This window comes from Notothenia rossii (assembly GCF_949606895.1).
Source record: "Notothenia rossii genome assembly, chromosome: 5".
In the NCBI taxonomy this organism is placed as follows: domain Eukaryota; kingdom Metazoa; phylum Chordata; class Actinopteri; order Perciformes; family Nototheniidae; genus Notothenia; species Notothenia rossii.
The window spans coordinates 13,992,114-14,003,616 of record NC_136903.1 but is presented as its reverse complement, the minus strand read 5'-3'; the positions used below and the strand labels follow the sequence as shown (position 1 = coordinate 14,003,616).

The following is an 11,503-nucleotide window of genomic DNA, read 5'->3' as shown; positions in this document are numbered from 1 at the left end:
TTTGTATATGCTTTAAAGTTTGATACAAAGAGCAGTCAACGGTTGCTGTGTTCAGCCATGCATCAGTCGGAATAGAAGCAGTTATATTCATCCTCTAATTGCATTAATGTCATGTGTTGTGTCTCCCGCGTGTTTACCAAAAAAGCTTTGCCCCTTCTTAGCTTGACCTCCCATTTCTGCAGGCTGCATAATAGCGCAGACTGGAGCTCGCTGTGGGCCTATACTTCAGATGTGTGTGTGGAGTGGTGTGTGTGTGTGTGTGTGTCAGATTCACTGTAGGCTACTGAGGCGGCATCAGCTTGAGCAAGGCATTTCTATTTACCCCGACAAACCTTCAGGGGGCTTTTAGCATTTGTTCAGTCTGCAGTCTCTGGAAAACGTCTGATTCATTTTTTTAACCAGTCCCAGATGCGGCAGCGTGAGAGTGTGTGTGCATGAGCGCGTCAGTGTGAGTTTGCCAGTGCATGAGTATTTGGGAAGAGAATATCTGCCGTCTATAACGAAGGGGAGGGAGAGAAGAACCGTGAGGATTTTTTTTTAAAATATAACTTTTTAGGTATGAACGCAGCGTGCGTCTCATACTGCGATATGACATCGATGGATTCATATTATAGCGCGTCCACTCCGCAGGGTAGGGATCACCAGGCGAACCCGTTCAGGACTTTCCCGAGCTCTGAGACCAAATACAGCCCCACGTTCATCCCGGGGAAAGGACAGGCTTACGGAGAGAAGTCCCGCAGTCCTTTCCAGACCGAGTGCCAGTCTCTGGACGGCTCGGAGGAGGGCAGCTTCAACAAATACCAGCTCTTCCTGCAGAGACCGAGCTGCAAAACTCCGCCCGAAGGAAGCAAGCTGCACGCGGACAGCGGACACAACGGGAGCCTCATCCCCTGCTATGGTGAGTGCCATGAGAGAAACACTGAATTTAAACTGAGGCAACATATCGAGATCAGGTTCACGGAAATGTGGGGGAAAAGGGGAGATTGGCAGGTTTAATGGAAACGGACTGTAGTGTGAAATATTGAACGTGAAGGTAATTATGTGTGAGCGAAAAGCAGAGAGGAGGAGAGGGTAAACCCACCAGGACTTACATAAAAAAAACTGAACACAACTTGTTAAAAAATCACATCATATGTAGGCTAGCTTGAGTTACTATTTATTTAAAAACTACCGATGGCAACTGTGAGCTAAAACAAGAACAAATATACCCCTTAAATATACCATTTGCAACCTTTCGAAATGCAGATAACATTTGCTTGGAATAACTCATTAATAGACACAATCGATTTAGTCACAAAAATATATTTGAAATATATTCCAGGGAAAGTAAGAGTTCCTACCCTGTGATTCCAAACTGGGCTTTAAATGTCGCGTTATAAAAGCAAATGATTTCCTACGAGATATGTCCTGCAAAAGCTCTTTAAACTGTTTTTAATCGATTTTTTCCCATTTATCTTTTCTGATCATGACGTATGCACATAGAAGTTTATAATTTCACCCTGAAGCCGCAGCATCAGGGCTCTGATCTCCATGGCCTGCAGCTGCAGTTTGTTTTAGTCCAGAGAAAGCAAAACTAATTTCATCACTGACAAATACATGCAGGTCATGAATTATTCCAATATTCAGAAGTCAGCGAGGAACGAGCAGAGACGCATGTACACAATAATCCAATCTCTATTAGGGAAAAAATAACTATTTTAATTCGATTTTTTAATGCGAAGTAGGCTACATTGTGTCTTTTGCGTTTTTAATTTTTTTGCAGAAGTTATTTTTTAAATGATAAATTAATAAACTAATGACGGGCTAAACTATTCCACTGCTAAGGAAACAAACATTTATTTGAATAAATATATCTATTTATAGGCCAAGAACTCTCAATTTGTCCATCATTCATAATAAAAGAAAGTTACGAATTTAAACATTTAAAGTGAGCGTTTAGAGTGCTTGGACGTCCCGAGTTGGCTAATAGTATTCATTTAAAACGAAAGCTTTTCAGCCTTATGTCGGCCGAAGATCTGTAGCACTGCAAATGCAGAACTGTTTAAAGAAAACAATCCATTTACTGTCCTTTTTATGAGACGCGAGGGCATAAACAGAAAAATAAAACTATTTTATTGAGCAGACGAAGTACTGTGACAACAGACCCACAAGAGAGGACCGATTAACAACAATAAAAAGTGAGTTTATGTACACATTTACTTTAAATAATAGTGTTTTTTTTACAATATATCTAACTTGAAAAACTACATTAAAAATAATATTTTGATAAATTATCAGCGTATAGACCCGTTGGCGCCAATATACATTTCAGGTCCAGATGTTTGTCATGATGCGGATGTAACGTAAGAAAACATCTGTTGTGATCGTGGCCGAAATGTGATGTGCATCATCACTCGTGCTGTAACCAACCTTTAAATATACATTTGAATCAACGATGATTCGTAGTTGAAAAAAACATTTTAATAAAAAAAGTAGCTTATTAAAAAAAGCTAAGCCCCAACAAATTAAAAACACTAAATTGTTGATGCATAGAAGTTTATTTAAGAGTTAGATGTAACCAATAAAACTAAACTTCCCTAACACTCCTCAGAGGGACCAATTATAAATAACCCTGCAGAATAAGTACTTTTTTTTCACGCAGTAGCCAGTTCCACACTCTGCCAAAATACATCAGAAGTGCAAAGTAATCTGTTTTCCTGAGAAACAACTGGAGTCACTCTTTATTTAAAGCTGAACTGTCACTTTTTTTCTGGAGTTGAAGAGCCATTCCTCCACACTGCAGCCCCCCTGCACTAAAAGTGAGTGGATTTGGCAAGTGCATTGACAGAACCATTTAAACACCACCATTAAATGCAACATGCCTCCCTCGAGGAGAGCTCTGCAGTGTTATCATTGAAAAATGTTGCAGCCAGATGAAGGCATCGTGGCTCTGGGGAAGATGCTTTGGGCTTTTGCCAAACCCTCAGGCGTCAACAGGCTTTTGCTGTTATGTGTGGTCCGCAATGGGAGATATATTGCTCAAAGCTGATGCTTTATCTCCATCATGATGACAAAAGTCACCCCAAAGGGAGTTTTCTGTTTGGCAACTTGTAAAACTGTTTACACGGCAACACAACGTTTAGAGTCATTCTGATAGATGTCACATAGTATTCGGGTACACCAAAAAGGAGCAAATAATGAAAATAAAATGTTTCAGATATATGGTGAAACATCTAATGTGTTAACTTTTACAATAAATAGCACGCAAAGATAAGAAAAGCATGAATAAGTGAATTACATTTATTAGTTACTTGATGTATTTTTGGCATATGCTGCTTCATATTCACACCTTATTTTCACACTTAATTTAGAACACTTGAAGACTTTTTTGCAAATGGTTTCTTAAAAAACACTTTTTTTCTGATTTCACAAAGTGATTCAGCTGTAGAAAAACAGTTTTAAATCTAAGGGCTTAAAAGTGATTCCAAAATACATATTAAGATATTTTGGATCTCTAAAATCATCTACTATTGTTTTGCAATATTGAGTTTTGTGAAGATTACTGCCTAACTTTTAAATGACTATGTATTTCTGCACAGTAGTGGCTCAGGTTGGCGGGTTTGTTTCTGTCAGTACATTTTAATCAGGGACTGTCCCACGGCGACAGCAGGGATGGAGTCGTCTACCTGCTCACACAGCGATGAATGAAATAAAAACTCCGGAGCTGATCGAGAGCTGAGGAATGCAGGTCAGCCCTGCAGGAGAGCTTTGCAATTAATCTGAGGCAGATGCACATTACTGGCTCCTATAGTTATTATTCATACTCCCCAAACATCAGATCTCAAAAGCCATGCGGAGGGTCCCTGAGATGACAAAGTGGGGCTGGTTTACATAACCCCGTCTCAACAATACCTAGTATAAATAAACAATGTGTCAGAAATGGACATCGAGATTGGGTAATGATTTGAGGGCCTCGGAAGAAATGAGAGGGTGTCGCACACGTGTGGGAATAACTGTTTACAAGCTAAAGTGCTTTACTGAAATATATCGCTCTGACATTCATTGCCTGAAATAGTCTTTTTTGCTTCATCATTTTAAACCATTATTGCTTTCTGCCACAGAGGTACCCTAGTTTTGTAAACACTAACATATAATGAAAATATTATTACATTTTCTTTATTAATTTGAAAGAACGTAAGGGCATCTAGGGAAACATCTGAAAAGTAGAGATAATGGTGCTTTCAGGCCTGTAGTTGACACTGAGGTTGAGCTCTGCATTGCTGATGTACAATGCAATGTTTGTGGAAGCACTGGTGTTCACTAAAGGCTGTTTGTCTCATCCTCTGTCTTCTTACAAAATAACATTTATAACATACAGCTTTGTCCATTTTTGAAGTTTTAAGCAACCCCTCCTCCCTTCAGCAGGATTTGAAGCATCCTGTGATATGTAAAACAATTTTCTCTGTATATGAAAACCAAAACAAGACACACAAAAAGTCCTGGCAGCCAATGAAAAGCCTCCTGTCAAAATACAGTACTCTACATGTTAAATAGCTCGGGGAAGTGATGTCACAGGATATGCATGTACTGATGACTAACACATTGTGTCCATGTTAAAGTCTGAATGACACCTGTGATCATGCCGCGAGAGTCTGTGAACCAGAATACATTTGAATATATAATGAGAAAGCTTGCAAAGATGAATTCTGACTTGTGTAAATGTAAGGGTTTGTACAAATGTGTGACCTGCAACAAACCTGACATCCACTGAATGAAAATACATTTAAGTCTTAAAACGCCTCATATTTCCACTCAAAAATGTGTCTCTCATGCCCTACCCGAGAACTGCATGCAGGCCAGATTTAAGAGATGCTTTGGAAACTTTAACCAGCTGGCGCACATTTTGACCTGTTCATTTCACGTTGAGGCCAGCCCTGGTTCTTTACCTTTCCTTCCTAGATTCTTATAAATGACCTAATCTGACCTCTGCAGGAGTTCTTGAATAATGCAAACGTTTGGTCACACAGTATGTTATATGGACAACACATTTGACTTTTTGTCATGAAATGTGAACTTTAAAAAGCCAACTATGACAGACAATACTAGAAGCAATTGGGCAACACAGAAGCATTATAATCCCCTTTTGGTCCATCACTACAATAGTTCTCTTTCTCAGCCTGCTTTTCAGCAGCAGAGTGAAACGGCACATTTCGCTTGTATCTAATTAAAGCAAGGGGTGAAAAGTAACCCAAGTCATCATCGTGTGAAACCGCCTGCACCACAAACTTTCTTTATGCTTCTCCATGAAGAAAAGAGACAGAAATACCTAATAAATCTGGGATTCAAGGCAAGTTTGAAGACAAAATGAATGTGGTCATGGAACCAATTCATGAAAACAGACAGGGAGAGACTAACACGTGATTAATTACATAATGTATAATTAGTTTGATTTCAAGTCCTTGTCATTCTCATTTCTTCATTCCAGTAATTTGATGCCCCTTTTTTGTACTTAATGTTTAACACCACATTTAAGCTATATTATTACATATTAGAAATAATAATAACGATAGTAATAATACAATTTTATCCCCACCTTAAAAGGTTAATGTTTTTTCTTAGGACTGTAAAAATAAAAGTACATAATGTCATATTTCAAGGACAAACTCCTTGAAATATGACATTTATTCATTTTGGCATGCATCTAGCTGCAAACACTTAACTTTTCAAATGAAAGCTTTTATCAATTTATAATTTTATCAAGATGATTTACAAGTTTGTTTTCCCTTCCATAAAAAAAACTAATCTCAAACTATTTTTGAGCTATTTGATATGAGACAGTGACAGGTATACCAAGGTATTCTGACAGTAGTGAGGTCATGATCGTGTCAATATTTCAGGAGCTGAGGCTGAGCAGAGAGATTTTTTGGTTTCCCAGGGAATCGGCATTCCTGCGTGAGCCGCTGGCATAGATCTCTCCTCAGGAACATCTGGGAGCCTCCCTTTCTCTGAGGAAACAACAGTCAACATCATGACTGTGCTCCGGGAAAAATAATCCAGCCCTAAGCGTGTCTGCGAACCAGCAATGAATATAAAATTGATTTGCCACCAAAGCCAATATTTGACTTTATATGCTCCATATAAGGTGTGATAAGTGGAGAGCCATAGTGGCAGACTCCTGCCAGCCTCCATTGTTTTGAGAGAACATTTTGGAGCACTCTGTTTAAAAGCATTCCCTTCCCTATTTAGTGTTTGGTCATTAACCCTTCCCCAGGTTACTAATTTATAGTGTTTCTTTTATTTGGCTTCACTTGACCCTCCCCGTCCCATTCCATAAAAACTGAGAGGGTGCCCTGTTGCTTTACAACCAGTTAAATTACACTTTGATGTTTTCTCTCTGTTTTCAGCAGTGATTAAATTGCTGACCCTAGTAAACATCTGACCTCGGCTAACTGAAGAGGTCTGCATCTTGTCACAGAGTAACTTTGGCAAATTGCAGGATCAGCCAGTAGCATTCGCTGCATTTATACAGTACATCGACGAATACTGAAATTAGAACAGTCAAAAACACATTCCTCTGAATGCCAAATAAATGGAGCCAATGCAGTGGAATCTTGGCTCCAAAAGAAAGTGTGTGATGGCTATGTTTTCCAGAACAGCGTGCAGAAAAGACAGCTCAGCATGCGAGTTACTGGAAGATGTTTGTGGCAAAGGACTGTGTTGTTAGCGTGACAGAGAAAGATAGACTTTGGAGTACTAGGAAAGATGTTGATTAGAGCAAAGTAGATTCTTCATTGTGGTGAAGCCTGTATAAGACTGAGAACCATAAAGAAAAAGTTTAAATAGTTTAGACTTTTGAAACCACTCTTCATAATGTATATGAAGCTGCTTAGCTAAGAACAAAGACTGGAAACTGGGGGAAACGCTATCCTGGCTCGGTGCAAATATAACAAATTCTGACTACCAGTACCTCTAGAACTCACCAATTAACAATTTATGTCTTGTTGATTGAACTTCCTTACAATTTTTATTGTGGGTTACGTGCCAAACTTTATTTCTAAATCGAAATAAATAGTCACATAATGACAAAATTGGAAATTGTCAGCTATTTATGCTAAGCTAGTAAACAGTTGCTCAAAGTAGCTTTTATTCACTGTACTAACATTAAAGTGGTATAACTATTCTCATCCATCCAGGTCTATTTCCTTAAATGTCAAACAATTCCATTAAACGTAACAATGCAGGTTCCAACCTTTGCAACATCTATCCCACCATCTTCCCCCTACAGGATATATGCCTTGCTCAGGGGCATGACTGCATTTTCTCTCCCAGATGCACATGCCAAGCAGGAACCTGGAGTTGACCTGTATTATTTCTTAACATTGCATGCTCCTGCCCAGGGGTGAAAAGAAAATATTGCACGGTGCTCCAGCATTAGAGGCCAGTGCAGGGGTAGAAGGTGATGTCAGTACATCTGCCTGCGTGGAGACTGTAAGAGGGTCTGACAGGTGGGCCACAACGATATGAGGTCATGAACTCCAGCTGGGCGAGCTGTGTTGTTCCATTAGCGTCTCCATCGGGGCAAGTCTGAGCCGGAGAGGGGGGGGCTGCTGCGGTATCGAGAGGATGACTATTGACATCCCATTGTGGAACACATAGCCAAAGGCGTAGTAATCCATGAAAACAAACAGGCACGCTGTAGTCAGCCACCGCCTAGCTTCATCACTCTAAAACTATTCAGTCGTCTTACTAACCACTAAATCACTTGGCTCTGAGAGTCACCAGCGCCACAAGGTGTCAGCTCTCTTTCCCTCGCTGCGCTGCGTTGCTGTGAGTGACAGCAGGACATTACTGACATCACTCTTAACAAAAATGCAAAGCGACAAAGTAAAACGCTTAACTATTAAGTTAATTATCCTCAACTCGATAGAAGTCAGCGACAAATGTTTTTAGAGTAAAGTAATGCTGTTGTTGCGCAATAAGTGCAGTCTGTTTATGTAGAAGACCATTATGTGCTGGTCTGGGACCAACACAGTTAGGACGGGCGCTCGCAGTGCCCAGTCGCAGGAAAGGCAAACAGAGAGACTGACAGAGCACACTGTTCTCACTGGCCCGCAACCAGACCCCTTCAGCTTATTTATTCATACAGCTGTTTGTTTATTGAAGGAGAAGGGACAGCTTTCTTCATCTCCTAAAAGGAAACAAAAAAGTTAGCAAGGGCTGACAGGAACAGAGCAAGGTCTGTCACAAAATGGACTCTCTCGAAATTGAAGGTGACAAACACAATGTTGTTTACATCTCAGGGGCAAGGCTGCGGGGCACAGGCAGACGTACAGAAGGCCCGCCATACACGGCTCGAGATGGAGCGGGTTTTGGCGTGGCTCGGGTTTCAGGTGGCGTGATTGAGAGATGTGAGGGAGAGGGCTTCAAGGGTTGTGTCACAGGTCACGCCAATGTGTAGTGACATAGCTTTCAAACAGAAATAGCATTTATTTTCTTGTTGCAAACAGACAGGGCTTTTGAACCTTAAAGTAAGACATAACAGAGGTGATGTAAGCTTTAAGTGAATGTCATCTTGTGGGGATGTTGTAATGTGATGATGAGCAGACACACTCCCTGGCTTCAACGTGAGGCACCACGGTTTTATTCAGCCACTTTTAAAAGAAAGGGTGGCTCTGCTGAAGTGTTGATTATAGAGTAGCAACTATGATTATAGCACTATGTCTGACAACATGTGGCTTTATTCTTTCAGCTGTAAAAACGTTGGTTCTAATAGCTTGTTTTAAAATAATATTACAGAATAAATATGTTTTGTGTTGCATCTGAAGCCACACTTAAACCTTTTGAGAAAACTGCAACGGTTGTTTTGGTCGAGTCATACGATTGGAATTAGTCACACGTCAACTGAAACTGCTCAAAGGTTTATTTTGTATTTGAAACAGTGTCACAACTAAACTTTCACATCTCCAATGTCTGGTCTGAACTTTCAGAGCAGTACTGTCAATCCACATCAAATACTTAAAGGGGCTCTTCAGTGATTTACTCCATACAGAATAGATCAAGACTTTTGAAGCAGAGACCGAATGTCCTGACTTTCATTTTCGAGCAAAGGTCAAACTCCAGAAACCCTAAATCCTTAATTTCCAACAAGGCAAACATACAGCGCCATTCATTAAAGCCGTTACTTTTAAACCACACACCTTCAGTTAGAGTCCAATGTGAGGCAATTCTTTTCAAACAATGGTCAAACTTGTAAGCTAAACTTCATGTGTAAAAATAAGAGAACAAATGACATTTGATTGTAACGTTCCACACGTTCCTTTTGAGTATTTATTCATCTAATATTTACAGGAAAAGACAACAGCGGCCTAACAGAGTCCGAGTTAGTCCCAAGCGGCGACCCTCCCGGGATGGAGGGCAGCTACCTGAACCTGAAGGCGCCGGGCGAGAAGGGGCTGAACGAGCGGACGGGATCTGACTTTTCCAGCCCTCTGGACAAAAGTGAGGTGGAGAGCAACAAAGGCAAGAAGAGACGCAATCGCACCACGTTCACCAGCTACCAGCTGGAGGAGCTGGAGAAGGTTTTCCAGAAGACACACTACCCAGATGTTTATGCCCGCGAGCAGCTGGCACTGAGGACAGATCTGACGGAGGCTCGTGTGCAGGTGAGAACATCAGGTTACATGTGAAAAACTCCTTTCTGCATTGATTAAAGCCAACAAGTCCTCCAAGTTCAAAAACTAAAGATGTCATTTAAATATGTCCTCTTAAATGAGAAGGTTTCTGATCTTCTGAAAACATAATCATTCCAAATAACCTTTTAGAATACATCTGTTAAATGTTGATGATGTGAAAATGCTAGGATTACATTTTGGTTAGGTTTAGGCACAAACACACATAAGAATCATGGAAACACGTTGGTTTGGGTTAAAAGTTACTACTTTGTTAAGGTTAGAGGAGATTTGCTGTCATGGTTACAATAATTACCATAACACATGTTGTTAAGGAATAGGACAAACTGCATCATGCTTGAAAAACAAACAAAAAACAAACGGCGGTTTCACAATTCCATCCACCCCGGCCCCAGTGTATAAGGGTCTGATTTCCTCCTTTGATATCATCAAAATTACTACAGTCACTCAAGAGCTTTGTCACTTTGGACATGGTATAGTAAGTCATTTTGGGGCATTTGGTTAAACAACAAATAGTGTTGTTCCTTCTTGAGAGGACGGTCTCCACGAGCTATGTTGAAGGATTGTAGTTATTAATGTTGCGTGCTAATAACCACTCAGAGAAATGACAAAGAGGGCTGGAAGAGTTAAGACTGGCATGTTGACAGAGATTCTTCGGAGCTGCAGACAGCGAGGCCTATTGTTCTTCCTCTCTCTTTCTGCCTGCCAGTTGTAGATCAGAGTGGGATGGGTGGGACTAAGGGAATATTCTGCTCTTAGCTCTTACATGCTGCAGACTCTGCTGAAAGGTCAGAGGCCAAGGGTTTCTCCCCAGCACTACAATGTTCAAAATACTTCACCGCACAACTCTTCAGGCAGGGAGGGGAAAACACATGCAGAGAAAAAAAGAGTCATCAAAGCTATTGGCGAGGATGTAAAAAACATTTTGAGATGCCACTTTCAATTTCCCAGCCTGGACCAAGACATAGTCAGGGACAGAGAACCTGGTCTGGTCCTCGCGGAGGTACAGTAAAATAAGTACATTCATGTTGCGTTCACACAGACCCATCTATTCCCCAGATGAATGTAATTAACTTCCTCATAGGACAGGCCCACAGCAGACTCTTTTGAGTCACTGTGAGGTTTGACCCATACTTTTAAAATCAGAGCCTAAATATGTACACGCAATCAAGACTAAACCCCACAATTTCAACCGAAGGTCTATCAAGACAAAGTCCAGGGATATCCAATTGTTGCATACCAAGGGCCACTCGAAGCTTGGCAAGCGATTGGAGAATCCTTTTCATCTTCATAACAACAGCCATTCAAATACAGATGTTTTCTTCCAAAATGCCAGTGTCAAGGTCCCACAGTTTCATCCTGAGTTTGATGATAAATGTCTTCATAAAGTCGGGCTGCATTTTTCCGTAATCACATCTGTGACTTTTGCTGCCACTAGTTTATTTAGTACAATTAGCTCTCAACCTCAGACCTGAACTTCACCACACTGCCTACTTTCTTTCGAGAAGGAGATTGTGTCTGAGTGACTGCGGAGGCAGTCTATCAATCGCCTTGGTCCTGGATGACAGAGATGAGGTGAGACGGCTGGACTTCAAAGCTGCTTTTGGAGTTGTGCACTCTGCCCTCCCTCTCTCCCTCTTCCTTTCTTTCTCCGTCTGCTGGCTCTGGAGCATAAATAAAGCTCTTTAATGGCTCTGTAAGCTGCTTTTTGCTGTCAACATCTTTAGCAATTACTGTATCATCGCCAAGCACTTTGAGCTCTGAGCCACCTTCCTTGCAGATGTCTGCTAGATAAAATAAAGAAGAGCAGTAAGTGTTTGCGGTTGGTAAATATC

The 11,503-nt window shown here is 40.8% G+C and overlaps 1 protein-coding gene across 1 annotated transcript in view; it reads left to right on the top strand.

Annotated features, from left to right (window-relative positions):
- Positions 1-218: 218 nt before the first annotated feature.
- The window catches only part of LOC307040890 (homeobox protein aristaless-like 4), a 19,127-nt gene continuing 7,842 nt past the window's right edge, over positions 219-11,503 (top strand). Inside the window, exons 1-2 of the mRNA XM_079684104.1 lie at positions 219-898; positions 9,328-9,641. Coding sequence (XP_079540230.1) covers positions 559-898; positions 9,328-9,641 — 654 coding nt within the window. The 5' untranslated portion in view covers positions 219-558. The remainder of the gene's footprint in view (positions 899-9,327; positions 9,642-11,503) is intronic.